The sequence below is a fragment of the Eubalaena glacialis genome, chromosome 6 (assembly GCF_028564815.1).
Source record: "Eubalaena glacialis isolate mEubGla1 chromosome 6, mEubGla1.1.hap2.+ XY, whole genome shotgun sequence".
NCBI classification, from domain to species: domain Eukaryota; kingdom Metazoa; phylum Chordata; class Mammalia; order Artiodactyla; family Balaenidae; genus Eubalaena; species Eubalaena glacialis.
The window spans coordinates 82,595,979-82,613,724 of record NC_083721.1 but is presented as its reverse complement, the minus strand read 5'-3'; the positions used below and the strand labels follow the sequence as shown (position 1 = coordinate 82,613,724).

At 40.7% G+C, this 17,746-nt stretch overlaps 1 protein-coding gene across 1 annotated transcript in view; it reads right to left on the bottom strand.

The window, feature by feature from the left end:
• ETV5 (ETS variant transcription factor 5) overlaps positions 1 to 17,746 on the bottom strand; it is a 55,528-nt gene that overhangs the window by 19,652 nt on the left and 18,130 nt on the right. The window contains exons 6-7 of the mRNA XM_061194379.1: positions 9,136 to 9,265; positions 7,957 to 8,244 (exon numbers count right to left, since the gene is read on the bottom strand). Of these exons, the coding sequence (XP_061050362.1) occupies positions 7,957 to 8,244; positions 9,136 to 9,265 (418 nt within the window). The remainder of the gene's footprint in view (positions 1 to 7,956; positions 8,245 to 9,135; positions 9,266 to 17,746) is intronic.

Below are 17,746 nucleotides of genomic sequence, written 5' to 3'. Positions count from 1 at the left end.
CCAGCCAGCAACCCTCATCCCCTCCCCCCAGCATAACTTTAAGGATGCATGGCCTGGGATTACAGGCCTGGGATCTGCAGAACAGATTCTATAACTGGGATTGTTTTGTCCTAGTTTGTTTTGAGGGAGCGGGGGTGGCAAAGGGGAGCTTAAGGGTAGGTCACAAAACCAACATATTTGGAAGAAAGATTCTCTCAGAGCTTGCTGCCGATAATGGCTTTTATTTGCAGAGATTAGTAAAGTGATTCAGTTCTTGTCCTCAAATACATTCTGTGAACTTTACTCACTGACCTTCATTTGAACCCCCTTCCCCTTTCTGCAATCCTTCTGAAGTATCTAAGAATGTGTTGTATACATAGCACAGCTATGACAGAGATGCCTCTTGTTTACTGAGGCAGGCAATCATTTTCAGTGGAGGGGTGGCTCGGTTCCTAACAGACCTCTTCTTCCTCCTGATAACCACTCCCCCCTTCCACCACCCCCTCACCCCGTGATCCCAACAGATTTCAGGCCATAGTGAGCTCACAGTTGGTGAGCAAAAGGAGACTTCTGACTACTGAGCAAGCCTAAATTCAATAGGTTACAGATTAAGGCTTTTTTCAGTGCCAGTTTATTTAAAGAATCAGTTATTTATTTATTTGTCAGATTTATATAGCGCCTTTCCTCCCAAGAGCTCACCCACACTACCAACATTTGGTTTACATTATGAAAACCGTTAGATGCTTTTTCTGCATTTCCTTTTCGGTTTCTGCTGCCAACACATAGAGTAAACACAATCCTTAGAGAAAAAAGGAGAAAAGTGTGGATTCAACGAAGGCTACACAGTGGCTGGCTATGGGTGCCAGGTGAAGTAGGGTGACAGTTCAGAGGCTAGCCGAGAGATGATACAGAAAATTGGCTAAGAAACCACCACCACGTACTTAATATTTCCGTTAAAGCTAAGAGAAGATAGAAAATAGAGAAGCAGCATAGCTGGGTAAGAGGCTCTGGCTGCGAAGTCAGAACACACTGGGCTGAAATCCAATCTCTACCCCTTACTAGCTGTGTGACCTTGGGTTAGTTACGTAAATGCTCTGAGCCTCAGTTTCCTCATCAGGAAAATAAGGACAGTCGGGTTACTTGTCCCAAAGATCTGTCGTAAAGATTACATAAGATACTGTGTGAGACAGGGCCCAGCACGCTGTTGAGTTCTTGATTTTATGTTACCTTCAAATGTCACCATCAACTGCCCATGCCACCCTGACCCGCACAGTAAGCTAAATTCAGAAGGTATTCAAATGTAAGGGACGATCTTAAGGAACTGGGAGAAGACTTTCCTCCACACAAAGTAAGAGTCTCCTAGCTGCCTAGTCAGTCGGTCTCCTGTCTCAGAAAGAGAATGCTGACTTTTATTCCGGGTGGTAACATACCACCTAACTTCACATAATATTGATTTTCCTGACATATACCAAGAGCCAGGCACTGCTGCAAAACAAAACCCACACATTGTCCCTAAAAAGCCCACCAAAGAACTCTGAAACAGCTCTCAGGACTCTGTGAGGCCTGTTGGCATTGCTTAAACTCAAATTGGCTTAAACTCAAATTGGCCTATCTAAACTATGGTAAAACATAAAGAGATGAGGAACAAAATATGTCCTTTAAAGGCCTAGATATTTGTCTGATTTCTCATGATCTAATATGGAAGAAAAAAGGTGATGTAAATACAAGATGTTACCAGGAGATTAGATGGTGAAAGTATTAGTTTTACGTGTACAACATTAGTAAGTCTAATGATGAAAAGATTTAGGGATACAGGGAGCTTTACATTTTTAAAACTTAACATTAAACAGTGAACCAACTAAAGTTTCTGTTGTAGTATCTACATCATTTAACGAAGATTCCTTTAGGATAATTTTCTTTATAGAACATAAAAGTGATTTTTGACATAAAATTGTCATGGAAACATTGAGTACTTTCCCTGTGCCAGTGTGACTTCATCTGATTCACCCAATGAGCTAGTATTCTCCCATTTTCAGATGAAGAAACCAAAGCCTAGAAAAGTTAAATGCCTGCCTGAGGTCCACAGATAGGAGAGACGTAAGTGAGAGAGCAGTGTATTCCAAAATTCTTAGATAGGAAGTAGCAGAGCTGGGATTCAATCTCAGGCTGTTAGTCTGTCCAACTCCAGAGCCATTGGCCTAGACTATTTGTACAATTGTTTCTATAATTGTTTTTAAATACCCTCTTGATGACATTTAAATAACAGTCATGTAGTCCAGGCAGCTAGAAAACTCCCATATGTTTGGAAATCAAGAAATATATATTTTAAGAACTCCAGGATTGAAGAAATAATAGAAAACACTTGGAACTGAATTTTTTAAATACCACAAATCAGAACCTGTGGGATACAGCTAAAGCAGGACTTGGGAAGGGAGATCAAATAACTGATTGTCCCAGCCATGATATTTTGGGGAGTGAAAAGGGAAGCTATTAGCAATTACTTTCATAAACCATAAGTGACCCAGGAAAAACTGAATGTTTGGTCACCCCAGCCTTAGGAGAAATTTTATTTGGTTATATGGTTATAGTATAAAGAAAGAAAGCTAAAAAAATTAATGAGCAAATCATCCAACCAAAGAAGTTAGAAAAAACAGAATAAGCAAAGAAAATAGAGTAAAACATTTTAGTAGGAGCAGAAATCAATGAAATAGAAAACATCCAATAGAAAGAATGAGCAAAGGCAGAGTTGATTTGTTGAAAAGATGAGTGACATAATCTGCTAAGACTAAGAAGGTCTAAATAAATAGTATCAAAAATGAAAAATGGATAAACAGATGCTATAGAGGTTGTTAAAAGGACATTACGAACAGCTTTATGCCAATTAATTTTAAAACTCGTAAAACAGAAAAATTCCTAGAAAAATAATTTATTAAATTCACTCAATTAAATAGGAATCCCCAGAGCAAGACCATAAAAGGTGAAGACACTGAAGCAACCAGTAATTAAAAAATCTTCCCACAAAGAAAACATCAGGCCCAAATGGTTTTACTGGTAAATTCTTCCAAAAATTCAAGGAATGAAAAACCCCAAATTCACACGAGCTATTCTGGAATATGTAGAAAGGAGAATACCCTCTACTCATTTGGTGAGTATAACCTCAATGCTAAAACCCAACAAGGACAATATAAGAAAGAGAAAGTATACATTATTCTTAATCATAAATACAAATGCAGAAGTCCTAAATATATATTGGAAAACCTAGCCCAGCAATGTATAAATGATAATACATAACAAATAATTTTGCCTTATCACAAGTATATGAGGTTGGCTTCATATAACTCAATGTAATTCATAACATTGAAAAATTAAAGGAGAAAATTTGTTTGATCCTCTCAATAGAGGCAGAAAAAGTGTTTGATAAGACTCAGTATGTAGTCATATTAAAAAATGTCAGTACACTAGGGAAAGAAGGAAATTTCCTTTAGCTTGATAAAAGGTAAAAAAAATTTAAAAACCCAAAAACAACCCCCCACCCCCCAAAAAAACCTATAGTAAACACGGGGAAATGCAGAAAACAAGCCCTTTTAAGATTCAGAACCAAAAAAACCCCATACTCGAACCATTAGAAGTACATTATTCAGTTTGTCAAAGAAGGTTCCATTAAGCATCTATGAAACTCAGTTTTGGATCCTAAAGTGAATTTGCGCTGCCACACATAACACGCTGTTAACAGGAGTGCGTGGAGAGGCATGCGTCAGACAGGCTACAAGTGTGACTCACTGTCAAGTTCTTCCCTCTCTAAAAACTACAAAATATGAAGGACAAAAATGAATAGCCATTTATTAGGGATGGACTTTAAGAGAGGAAGTAGAAGCAAGAGAAAAACTTGCATTTATTACATCTCTTAATCTAGCATCTTTAGGGAATAAATAGTTTTCTATTAAATCACAATTCTAGAAAACGTAGGCTCATCCTTTAAGCTCTGAAGTTTCGATCATAACCACTGAGGGAACCTTCTCAATCAGGCCATTCACTCCTTTAGATTGTGTGGTACACAACGGACCCTTTCTTGATGACTCTGGGGACTCGGTTCTGACTATCGATTTCAGTGTGATAGCCTATTGCGATACTGATGCCCTTAGGAAGCATCAAGAAGCAGAGGATTTTTCCACCATCAGGGGTATCTCCTTAAATTTTGTCTTTTCTTGAGTTTTTGCTTCTTGATGCCACGTAAGTGTGACAGCAGTGTATTCCAAAATTCTTAGATGATGTTTTTCTTAGTGGAGCCTCTTCAGTTGAATTGTGGGGACTCAACTTGAGATGGAATGACAAATGGAATAGTAAAGATGAAAACATATCTGGCCAGGACTATGGGCATAACATAGGAATGTTTTCTAAGTTCCTCCACCCAGCACATGTAAACATCGTAAACAGCACAGTGAAAACTCCTGTGAGAGTGGAAAAGCTGCATGAGAAGCACTCTTCCTTTTCAAGGAGCAGCTGCTCTTTAAGGATAAATGGAACATGTCTGAACATGCCAAATTGCATGGTTTTTTTTTTTTTCTCCTCCTTGAGGGGAGGAAATAACGAACATAAATCACGGCTTTCAAACACAGTATTTATCTTCTAAAAATGAATTTTGAGTTGTAAAGAATTATATACTAAGATTATACAAAACATTAAGAATGTACTCTTGACTGGATTATATTTTACTTGTTTAAAGTATAATCTTAGCAAACAATCGCTATCAATAAACATTGAAGACAAGATACTGAGCTAAATGTGGTCTAAAGAAAGGGGTCTAAGTCATGATTTTTAAACCTCAAAGAGTTTGCTCTATTCAACTGAAGAAATAAGGCACTCTGTGAGCAAAACAGAAAATATAGGTGTTACAATGTGGGCTTAGATAAGTGATGTGGGAATTAAGTAGGATTTTGTAGTTTAAGAGATGGATAAAGTTCTGGTAGTTTAGGAGATAAAGAGATAGATAAAATTCAAGGTCGAAATGGATTTCTCAAGGTCCCTTACTCAGCTTTCAGTAGATTGTTAGCAACCTCCCTCCTGCAAGCATAACCAAAATGGTGTACTTATATGTTAATGTTTTGGCTTCTAAATGTAGGACCCTGTATTTGGCTATGTGACCTTTAGGAAGTCCTTTAGATGCTCTGAGGTCTGATTTTTTTTCCTTATCTGTAAAACGGGGTTTTTGTTTTTTTACTCTGCCTTGGTTACAGAGCTGTTAAAAAAAAAGCTCAAATAAGACTATATTTCCTTCTATCCTGCAAAATATCACATTTTTGTTATGGGGTTAGTTTTGAAGCAATATTCCCTCTAATTTAAATTAAAAGTCAGCAAAGAACAAGCTACAGTTACAAACTAAAGTAATCTCCCCCACTTTCAGGCACGTATAAGTTATTGAATATGTAATTATTAAGCTTGTAATCATACATGACTACAATTCCTATTACTTTTACAAAATCAGACTAGGGATTTTAGTTTGTCTCATTTTATGCACGCTATCCAGTATCTACAAGCAAAATCAATTGTCATGTTTTTGATGTATTCTGCATCACACAGATATCAAATCTCATTAATAACAGACAAGGGCAATAAGAACAAAATTCAGAGTATTGGGTACTTGCTGCTTAAAAAGAAAAAAAAGATGGGTTGGAGTAGGCGTGGGGGGTAGAAGAGAGGGTGGCACCATGATGTCCCAAAGTGTGACAATAATATTTCCAGGTCCTGCCCCAAAACCACAACTCCATCTCTGGGGTAGAGCAAGAAATCTGCATTATTAATAGCCCCCCACGGGGACTCTTGTGTACCCTCAGCTTGGAGACTACAGTGGTCTGGGGTAGAAGCCTAAGCACCCAGTCTTGCTTGTATTTTACCTCCCTAGGCGCCTGCCCTTCACCCCAATTTTCTCAAGGATCTCTATCACTCCCGTGTGTATGAGGTCTTTTTATTTCAGACCCACCATTCCTAAAGGCAGAGGGTAAGGGGAAGTGAGTGCAAGGCGGACAAGCAGATTTCAGGGAGGAATCACCCCCCAAAAGAAATACCTACTTTCTGGCTCCTGCCTTTGGACACCTGAGGACAGACACTCAAATCTCAGGGATCAAATGTCCTCCTTTTGGGAGGAGGCAAACCTACTTCATCACTGAGACTAAGGCTCCCTGTCTGCCAGGGCTGCAAGGGGATGAATAACCACAGCAGAACTAGGGGATTTCTCCCCCAGTGTAGTTAGCCATTGACACCATCTGTTTACACAGGCCCCTGGATAAGAAACAGAGATTGGGAGGAAATAGGAATAAAATAGACTGAACACAAAGTAATTTTCCTTTCTATATGGTGTAATAAATATAAAGTTTGCTAATTATTTCAAATACCAAACATATACCCCACCCCAACCCTCCTCTTCAATTAATAATCCCTGCAGAAAATCAGAAAGATACTGTTTAAAAACATAAAACCAGAAAAATTATTGAAATAAAAATGGTATCCAGGCTCAAGTTCACAAGCTGGCAGGCCTGAGGGTGATTCTGCCCCCAGAGAGGTTTTGTTTAGTCTGCAAAGTGTTACTGCTGTTTTAAATTTGAATTAGTTGCCAGCTTAAAACAAAACAAAACAAAACAAAAAAACCTCAAACAAACCTGGAATTTCTACATAAAAATCCAAATTTCCAAATTTTGAAAAACTATAAGACTATTACTACAAGGCAAGAACTAGCAAAAGCTTCATGGTAGCTGTCTCCTTCAGATGAGCTCCCTGTGGAAAGCAAGGCCCACAACTAAGCCAGCCCCCAGTAAGCACTCTCTCCTCAGGCCCCATATATCACTGGCGTTTGTGGCCCCCTGGCTTCAGCAGGGGAATAAACACTAACCAAACAAGTTATATAGTTCTTTATGGTGACTTTCACAGCAAAGGGGGAAGGGAATTGGAACCAGGCAAGAGTGTTTACTTTTCTGCATTTCATCTAGAAATAAAGAAAGTGACCTCCAATTAAATACCAGCAGGCATCTGAGTTGGACCAGGCCAGGGGAAGAAACACTCATACATCCTTCCTCTCCTGTCCTCCTCCCCCACACCCACCTATGCAGAGCAAGAAAGACAGAAAGGACAAACAACGGTCACCACCTGGCAGCCCTTGGTAACCACAGACAACTACCCGCTATGTTATCTCCTCATCCCAGAGGGACTTGAAGTAAAAAAAAGACAGGTCCGCAGAATATCCTGTATAAAGGAAGGTGACAAGCATCCAAAGTTCTAGAATACTGCAGATAATGGACTTTGAAGGCTGGGACCTAAGAGGTTAAGTTTGGTGTTTGCAGAGTAGATTCCGTTTACATCTTAGTTTTTCTGAGAATTAATGACTTTGGATAAGTTATTCCTGATGCCTCAATTTCCTTATTAAGAATGTAGAACTACCTGGAGTGAAGTCAAGATCTCTATCTCAAAAGTGAAAAATTATAAATAAGGTCCTTGGGTAATCCCCTACTGTAAAAATGTGTTAAAAATCAAATGAGTAATAATACCTCCTATAACTCAGCAATCTTCCCTAATACGTAAGTAAAATGGTAATAAAGTATTTATGGGTAGCATAAACCAAAGTGCAATTCTAGCAGGCAGCATCCAATGAGGAGCCAGGAAACCTGCCCTCAGCCATGGTCAACGGACTGTGCATCCTGGGCAGGCCCCTCTTCCTCTGCCTCTGCAATGGGGAGAGTACCAGCTACCTCTCCCCTACCTACTTCACAAGGAGGTCGTAATGTCTATAACCCATGTGCAGTACCTCAAGTACAGGGTGATATATAAACAGGTCATATTCATATTATTAGTAGTCTTACCTCACAAGATGTCTCAATGGAATGAGAACTTTATAGGTACCTGGTAAATATGACTAACTGCTTCCCCTCTCCCTGGGAGGTAAAGGGGAGGGGGAAGGAGGCAGTAAAGGAAGCCCAGATATGCACCCACCTCTGTTCTGATGGATACTGGCTTTCAGGCATCATCTTTGGCATCTGCAGGGGCTGATGTGGCGGCCGGGGGACCGCAAAGGTTTGCTGCTGTGGTCCAGGTTCTGGAAGTGAATGAGGGCTGGGGGTGGGGCCCACACCTGGTACTGGGCCAGCTGCAGGGGCATGTGCCGAGGTGGGCAGAGTTGCCTGAGGCGGGGGAAATAGGGAATTCTGATGGGTAGGCGACAGTGGGGTGGTAGGAGGGGTTAATGGCTTGAACCCAGAGGGAGGCTTCCTATCATAGGCACTGTAAACAGAAAAAGAGAAGGAACCATTTAGCTGCAATGAAGCCATTAGCATGGTCACCAGGTCCAGCTTGCAGCCCACGGTTGCCAGGAAATGACAGCATTAACATAGTTAAATTGCTGGCAGCCCCGAGGGAATATTTGTACCTCTGAAAAGTGACAAACACACTGCGTCACAGGGACTTGTTTAACACTTCTAGTGATTCTTCTCAAAGATAATTTTAGCCTCTGCTTCCGGTTTCCTTTTTCCCCTTTTCTAAAAGAATTCTCCATGTATGCGTGTGCAGGCGTGGATAGATGAGGGGAGAAAGTATGCCTTGGGAGGAGTTTTCTGGCCCCCTCTCCAAGAATTCCAGGGTTCCCAGGAATTAGAATCTTTATTGAAGATAAATTTCTGCTGTAACATCACTGAACTCTTCTCCTCCCCCTTTCAGGCAGGTCTGTGTTTATCTTCCAGAGCAAAGAATGATTTAAAATTAAAGCTTCATTCCTGGGGCCTGGATATTCTTAAGTAAAGGGCACAAGCATGGGGACTTTTTCATATATTCTGATTTGAAGATTACTTCTTTGGTGCTTAAAGTTCACATTAACATATGATAGACATGAAGAAGCATATATTCCCTCCCTCGAAGCCACAGATCAAATATCCCAGCATTCAAGGTTCTTTCCCTTAGGAGGGCTCAGTACCCCATGAACTCAGTACCCCCGGAGAGCCGATTTAACAGTTTTGCATTTTACGTGCAGACAAAGCCGCATTTGGACTGGCTACACCTAGAGGATCATTACACTGCCACGAAAGATGGGGTGCGCTACACTGAGCATCTGCTGAATAATACTGAAAGCAATCAGCGTGCCGGCCACTTCCAGGCCAGCCTTCCTCTGGCTCCACTTACCAATAGTTGTAGAGGCACTTTTCTCCATAATTAGCACCGAGAGCCTGTTCATGGCTACAGGACGACAGCTCAGAGGAGGGGCTGTGCAGCTCCCGTTTGATCTTGGCTGGAGGTGGGGCATGAAGCACCACTAAAATCAGAAGAGGGATGAGGGAGGAACAGAGGACAGCTGATTAACAGGGAGCACAATGCTTCCTTCTGCAAACCCTATACTAGCTGATTGTTCTTGGAACTCGTGTCAAATCACATGCCAGAGAAAGCCCAACCCTTAACACAGAGCCTACCATCTAAAACCAATGAAAAGTTCTTTAAAGTCAGAAATCATCATCTGACACTTTACATTAGCCAAGTCTGTTTTCACCAAACTTCTTTGGTGTTGGGTCTGCTTCCTAGCAGTTCTGAGGCCCTTAAAGATCCTGTAGGTGATGAAAAATCTTCAAGAAAAATGCAGGTGTGATAGAATACCAAGGATTGCAGATAAGAACAATTTTGTTTCTGAAAAGGACAAAACAACACCAAAAATATACTGGTAGACATTACACATTAGCTTATCAAAGGCTTAAAATTGCTGTGGCAAAATACAGGGGCATATATACAAATTAAATATATGACTTTAAAAAAAATACATGATTTTGAAAAGTCCTTCCTCAAGCAACTAAATATTAGCTCTGAGTAAGAAATACTCAATTTTAGGGGCATTTCAAAATTTTAAAAGCAAAGGAATACAACGATGGACCAAACCACAACCGAGGAGAGGTTAACTGCATACAGGAGGAGGCCTGGAAACCTCTGTGCTCATGTCGGCTCCATGCCTGTCCTAGTACCCAGCCACGAAGGGCAGGCTCTCATAACCAATCCTTTCACAGATGGTGCCAATTACTTTTCCTAAATTGATAGCATACAGAGCTGTTGCTTTATGTTTAGAAGTCGACTGCACATTCCATATGTGATTCTGAGAGGGCAGAGGAGTAAGAGTTTTTCAAACCAAGGTGACTTAACACGCAGTGGCAAAACCCAACCAGTTTTGTCTTTTCTGCTGTATCTAGGAGCTAACTCATTTTAGAGAGGGCGTTTTACCCAAAGTAGAAGGGCAAACTCTAAAGATGCTGGATCGTAAGGGTTGTCTTCTAGCTACGGGCTAGAATTGCTACTCTCTGTCCAGCATCTGGGAAGGAGAGGGAGGGGAACGAGTTAAGCTTTCCTGCCAGCTGTTCTCCACTGGATCCAAATTCTCATTAAATAGCTAACAGAGCTTAGTGCTCTGGTGACCCACTAAAGTTTTCTGTTCCACTCAATCTTTACTTATAAGCCATCTTCCAGGAGCTTGGTTTTCTTAGTGATTCTATTAGGGAGAATTAGCTAAAGGATCATCCCTTTCCTGTCTGGAAAGACTGAACAATCTTCCCACCAACTGGTTTCTCAGGTGCCTCCTCCAACCACTGAATTCTGGACTCAGAAGTGAACAAATGAGACTGAAGACTAGATCACAGATGACAAGTTTATAAAGCAAAGTCCTGCCAGGGACTGACTGGCAAGGGCAGGTTTTCATTATTCCTTTCCTACATAATGCCAACTGCTTTTCCCGAACATGCAAAATAAGTTCAGAACTGGCAGATTATATTTAGAAGTCATTAGAGTCTCTCTTGTGATTTTTTGATGGTGACATCATGGCAGCCAACCCTCAATTGCTATCAAATGTTTTCAGACATTCAGACACAGAAAATGGCTAAGCTTGTTGTTGTTAGAATGTTGTTAGTAAACGAGAAGGGAGAACTGACGACTTGACACAGAAAACCATTTCTCCAATGCAGTGGATGCTCTGGTGGTTCTCGGCACTGCCCCTGTGTCATTGCTTCTCCTCTTACCAGTCTTCTGCCATAAAAGTTTTGGCAAGATAATGAGGGAAGGTGATGATGCCCCAGCGTAAACAGAAGTTACATGTCCTGGAAAGTACTTTTCTGACTTTATCTAAAGAAAATCATTTATAATCACTGTTTTACCGAAGTTTGGAGAGTAAACAAGTTATGGCATTATTCAATTTTCTCACTTCAGGTTTTAGAAATGTTTTGACATTTTCACAATATTGTTATACAAGTTACCAGCTCTGCTGACAGAACTAACACCAGAGGGTAAACCAAAGTTTCCCAGAAAGCAAACTTTCATAATGTCTTCAGGAATAGTATATACCCATTTTGAAAGAGAATCTAAGCTTTTGGCTAATTGGATGTCCTGATTCCCTCAAATCTACACAGTACTCTTAGTGTGTACTACACCATTTTGGCTCTTGATTGTATGGTATCTTCTACCACACCAAACTGTCCTATACCTGGAATCTTATGTTCTCTAACCAAAGGAGGAGTTCAAGAAATAGCTGATGAGTGCTACGGTCTGAATGTTTGTGACCCCCAAAATTCATATGTTGAAATCCTAATGCCCTATGTGATATTAGGGGGAGGGGCTTTTGGGAGGTGATTAGGTCACAAGGGCACAGCTATCTGAGGACACAAGTCTGTGACCTGGAGGGGAGCCCTCACCCAACCATGCTGGCAAACTTGATCTCAAACTTCCAGCCTCCAGAACAGTGAGAAATAAATTTCTGTTGTTTGTTAGCTCCCCAGTCTGTGGTACTATAGCAGCCTGAATCAACTACGATAATAAGTGATTGAATGGGTTATATTTCCAATTAATTCTTAACCTTGAAGGTAGGGACCACATTTACCCTTCAAGGCTAGACACGATGTTAGTCATAAATATTCTTTCCCTCAGGAATCAACCATTCGAAGGAGGGAGAGAGAGGAGAGTGGTACAGAGCAGGAATGAGAATTGGAAGTTTCACAGATAACTGACAGGAAAGCCAGTAGGGGCCCTGTGAGGGGTTAGGACGAAGGCTCGGTCTCCAAAGGGACTGCTGGGCCAGAGGATGTATGAAGGAGCCTGACGGTGGTATGCACTAGTCAGAGCCAGTCGTGTATTTTAAGCAGGAACTTAGAAGTCCAAGGAATGCTCCTTGCTTTCAGCCTGTTCCCTCTTTGTAAAATGAGATAGGTGATGCTGCCTTCAGAAGTTAAGAAAATGGCACAGCACCTTGCAGATGGTGCTATGATGTTGTGTAATTATACACTGTGCTTTCAAAAACAGAGTATTTACCTTCGCATGGGCGACTTACTAAACGATGACAAAGACTGAGGACTATGAAGCACGGCAATGAACTGCAATTAAAAGAGGAGCATGAACTTCTTAGGAAGTTTGAAAAGAGATGCTACTTGACTATTTGAGTTGATAAACATTTTCTACAATTAGAAACTTTGAGTTTAAGCTCAGTTATAGAAGATGAGCCCATAAAGCCAACAGTGCCCTGAGAACAATTCCTGGCAAACGTGGGCCACCTTCCTTGTTGTAAAAATTTCTTTCATTCATTCATCCAATCATTCATTCATTGAACATCTTCCATGGGTCAGGCATCCTGAAGGTGTTGGGGATATGACGGTAAACAAAACAGACATGGCAGTCCTTTCTTCAGGGCATGCATAATTTAGTGAGAGGTCTGACTTTCAGCATCTTCCCACAGATGTAATTAGAGTTGGACTACGGCCTCACGATCCACTTAATTCAGGCCCTTACATTTATAGATAAGGACCCTGAGGCCCAGAGGAGTTAAAGGAATTGCTCAAGGTCTTGGAGCTTCTGATATTGGAGGGGAAAGGAGGCAAGAGCCCCCCACTGTCATTTCAGTGATCTACCACATTGACAGCAATGGGAGGTACTGCACTCACCCACTTTGTACATCAAAAATAGAGGACATAGACCTTTTTTTCAATGAAAACAACAAAAATACCACATTACATCTGGTTTAGAGAAAGTGTTCTAGAACAAAGGAATAATGGATAAGAACTAACACCTCTGGAAAAGAACCAGGTAGACCAAGAGAGAGGCAGCCAGACAGACCCCTTATCATTGGCTTTGGCCAGTTTGTTTATATACATTATTTTATTCAATCTTCCCAACCCAGTGAGAAAGCTACTTTCACTGTCTGCATTTTAGAGATGAGAAAATCAAGGCTCAAATGGTAAGTAATCTGCCACAGTCTCATAGCTGTAAGTGATCAGGATACTGTCCTAAACAGTTGTTAGTCATTCCATCATATTGCTTCCCAGAGGGAATCTGAGAGAAAAAGACTAAATCAAAAAGGGATTAAAAGAAATACAGAAAGAGGTCGAGAAAGAAGACAACACCAGAGAAGAAGATGAAGGAATACTATTTGCCAATTATCAGGGTCTGTGTCCTCATGTTTACTCTGCACTCGCCAGCTGGAGGCACACCTGATACACCTGAATCCACTCAAGGGCTTACACCTTCCCCATCTCTAGGCCACCAAAATACCCAGGATCCCTGCCTCACTCCTACTGGCAACTAACATCTCTTGACTCCAGTGGCCTCTACTTCTTACAGTCTTTGCCTCCCATCCTAGCATTCCATCTAGAAGATCTCATTCTCCCTTCTATATCCTGCTGATCAAAATCTTCTCATTCAGATAGCTGCAGGCACTTTGGAAGGCCTGGCATCTTCTACAGCCAGTCACTGACCAGCCAGATGCCACACTGTTGCCATGGATACCATCTCGCACCCCAAATGCCCCACCCCTCCTGAAACTGCTTCTTGACATTCCCTCTTAATGCCACCTCTGAGGCAAGAACACTTTGAGTGAGCTGTCTGGACCCCTATTTGACTATAAGAACTCTGTTAAGGATTCATGCACAAATATATGAGAGTCTCTGCTTGTCAGGGGTAGGAAAGACAAGGGTGGCTGGCTGACAAGATATAAGTCCATACCTGTGGGCATGCATTACAAAGTACAATGTGCTGCTTTGTAGACCATCATAATACCATCTAAAATTTAGATACGATGTTCACAGATCAACCAACTTAACTTCACAGTTGCTTTTCTTACTAGGGAACTCCTTGGAATATTTTTCTATCTGACACAGTGATCAAAAATCAAGCCTGATCCTAGCCAATGCAGTAAGTTAAGAAAAATGAATAGAAGGCAAAAAGATTAGAAAGAAAAATGTAACTCTCATTATTCACAGATGGCCTGGTTGGGTACACAGAAAATATTAAAGAATCCACAAAGTATAATAATCAATAAGCTAATTTACCAAGATCATTGGCTACAAGGCCAGTACATAAAAAGAACGATTTATATACACAGTAACTAAAACAACGTGACATTCAAAAAATACATTTACAATAGCAACAGATAACATCAAATACCTAGGAACACACCTAATAAAAGACATGCAAGATATCTAAACTGAAAACTATAAAACCATGAGGAAAATCAAAGAACTCTCAATAAATGGAAGAATATATTATGTTCATAGGTTGGAAGGTTGATACTGTAAAGATACCAATTCTTCGCAAATTTATGTATAGGCTCAATGTAATCTCAAACAAAATTTCAATACTACACAGAAATGAGAATGAAGAAATTACAATCACACTTAACAACACGGACTCATAAATAAAAGCCAGACACTACAAAAAAAGCCAGACACTACATGAACCCATTTACAATAACATTCAAAAGGAAACAAAATTACTCAAAATTACTCTAGGATGGAGGTTACTCCTGAGTCTGGGGGTGATGCCTGTTCAGGGGGCACATGGAGTCTCCTTGTATTTTGATAAGTTCTATGTCTTGATCTAAAGGCTTGTATAGTTTGAAAATTTATCAAGCTGTACTCTTATGATTGCTATGTGTTATTTCAATTGTTCCTATTTTTAAAAAAAACAGCCCTCTCCTGGTCAAATAGCATCACTGAGTTAATACTAAGATTTCTCAAACTTTAGAAAATCTTTCTTCTGTGATGGTGTAGAAGCAGTCTTTCAAAGATATAACCCAATTGTTTCAAAATAGAAAAAAAAAATAGACAAACTAGTCCATTCAAGAGAAATAATAATTCCCTCTGCTGACAAAATCTGTTTCCTGCCCACAAGTACAGGCCTGTGGATTCTGTCCAAGGCAGCTACCCCATGCCAGTGCTGGCAGTGAACTTCACTATTACAGCACAGAGGATCAAAACAAAGGAAAACACTTTGTTGAATGTTATGATGCACGACAGTTTGAGTCAAAAGGAATTTTTTTCAGAAAGACAAAAACCACCTTGTCTAATAATAAGCCTTTCCTTTGGTGTTTCGTGATCATCAAAATTTCAATTCGCCACAGTCTTTGTTGTGAATACATACAGCATTTATGTAGTCGCTGAGTGTTAAAGAAATTGCCAATCAGTTATACCGCGGTCTGCGCGGGAGAGAGACCAAGACCATCCTACTTCTGCATCACACACGGGCTCTGCCTGCCTTCTGTCGGGTGCCGCCGCTCTGATTTGGTTTTGGGGTTTTCCTCTCCACCTTCTTCAGTTTCATTACTTGCATCTGGAACAGACTCATCTTTCCCAAATCAGCTGTGCAGGCATGACCTCAGGGTAGGACCTTATGTGGTCACGATTGACAGCACGATCTTCTTACTGTACATGGAAGGTTGACTTTGGGCATGTCCATGAGGCTATGTCCCAGGTGGCCAGCCCGTGTCTCCAGAGCCTCTCACAGCACTCGTGAACAAACGTGGTGTGGATGTACACGGTCATGGCTGAGACACTTCTCAGGATTCCAGAGCCATAATCCTAAAGGGAAGGTCCATTCCTAAGCTTACTACTCCCTGTGCCACCAGCTTTGGGTCACTGTTCCTCTCTTAGGCCACTACCATCCTGCTTCATTTCCCTCCATAGTATGGAATACATACTGTTTAGTTCAAGAATGATGGTGGGGGGGAGCCCGAGACACCTGCCTGTACTGCTTTTTGGCTGTGGCTGTCAGTAGAACTCAAGGAAAGAGGGCAGAGGGACACATGAACTTAAAAATGACACTGGCAAAACAGAAATGCAGAAGCCGTCTGGAAGGAGCAGGTATGGCCTCTTCTCCCCTGATTACTCTTAACTTGTGAGGGTACCCAGTTGGCAAAGACCAGAGGGCTTTAAGTCACCAGGTGCAGTGTCCCTTGAGTTCTGTGCACAACAAAACCAAAAGGCTTACTTTCCAACATACTGCTGCCTTTCCTTAATGCTGGCCTGTTTTGGACAAATTCTGAGACAAAGCATAGATAGCTAGTGAGTAAGAAAAAAGGGGTAGACAGGCTGACGTTTATTTTAAGTTCTACCATACTACTAGAAGAGGTCAGAAATATGTCTTTATTTTAGGCCTGAGTAGATTAGAAATTCATTTCAAGCATAAAATATATTCCTAATCTCAATATTCTTTGCAATTGCTATAGCAAATGACAAGGACAGGAGATAATACCCTGGTCTGGGAACCAAAGAGGTTTAAGGGAGATGAGATAAGTGGACAGGTTCTGGCACTTAAAAAGAGTATCTGGAAAAGGAGATGCCTTTTAGATTTCTAAACCAAATAAGAGACATGCTCAAACCCGTTTGAATGGATGGTTAACATTGATTCTGCCTGGCAACAGTTGCCAAAAATAAAAATTTGAAATGTTATCAAATTTAGTTAAGGGGCACAAGTACTAAAAGCAGAATTGGTGGAGATATGGGGGACTATGTCATTTTCTTTAATATATGATACAGCTAACCTTTGTAAACATAAATTCAAAAATTGAATATAGCAAAAAATCATCCATAAATAGTAAAATCAACTATTTAGTAAGCTTTGCTAAAAAATTGTAATGAATCCCTCAAAAGCTCTCTCCTTTTGAGGGATTCATTTACTTAGTTATATGCATGTTTAGTTCTCTCCAGGAACTAAACATGCATGTAACTAAGTAAACATGCACAAACTCTCTCCATCTGATTCACTCTGTTCTTCTACCAGTGTTTCGAGGTCAACATAATAACATGGATATGAGAGGTGAGAAAACCCAAAACATAGGGAATTTCCAGGCCTAAGGTCAGCAGTTCTGTATGTTGTTTGCATTTCTACATATCCTTTAGAAATGTACCCTAAAAAAGTCAACAACTACAAAACAACTGGCCAGGACCCTTCAAAAAAAGTCAGTGTTTTTTGTTTTTTTTTAAAAATCTGTATTGGAGTATAATTGCTTCACAATACTGTGTTAGTTTCTGTTGCACAACAAAGCGAATCAGGCATAGGCATACATATGTCCCCATATCCCCTCCCTCTTGAGCCTCCCCTCCCATCCTCCCTATCCTATGCCCCTCTAGGTCATCGCAAAGCACCGAGCAGATCTCCCTGTGCTATGCTGCTGCTTCCCACCAGCCAACTATTTTACATTCGGTAGTGTATATATGTCGATGCCACTCTCACTTCGCCCCAGCTTTGCCCTCCCACCCCATGTCCTCAAGTCCATTCTCTATGTCTACCTCTTTATTCCTGCCCTGCAACTAGGTTCCTCAGTACCGTTTTTTTTTTTTAGATTCCATATATATGCGTTAGCATACGGTATTTGTTTTTCTCTTTCTGACTTACTTCACTCTGTATAACAGACTCTAGGTCCATCCACCTCACTACAAATAACTCAATTTCATTCCTTAAAAAAGGTCAATGTTATTGGGGGGAGGGGGCAAGGTAGGCAGATTGT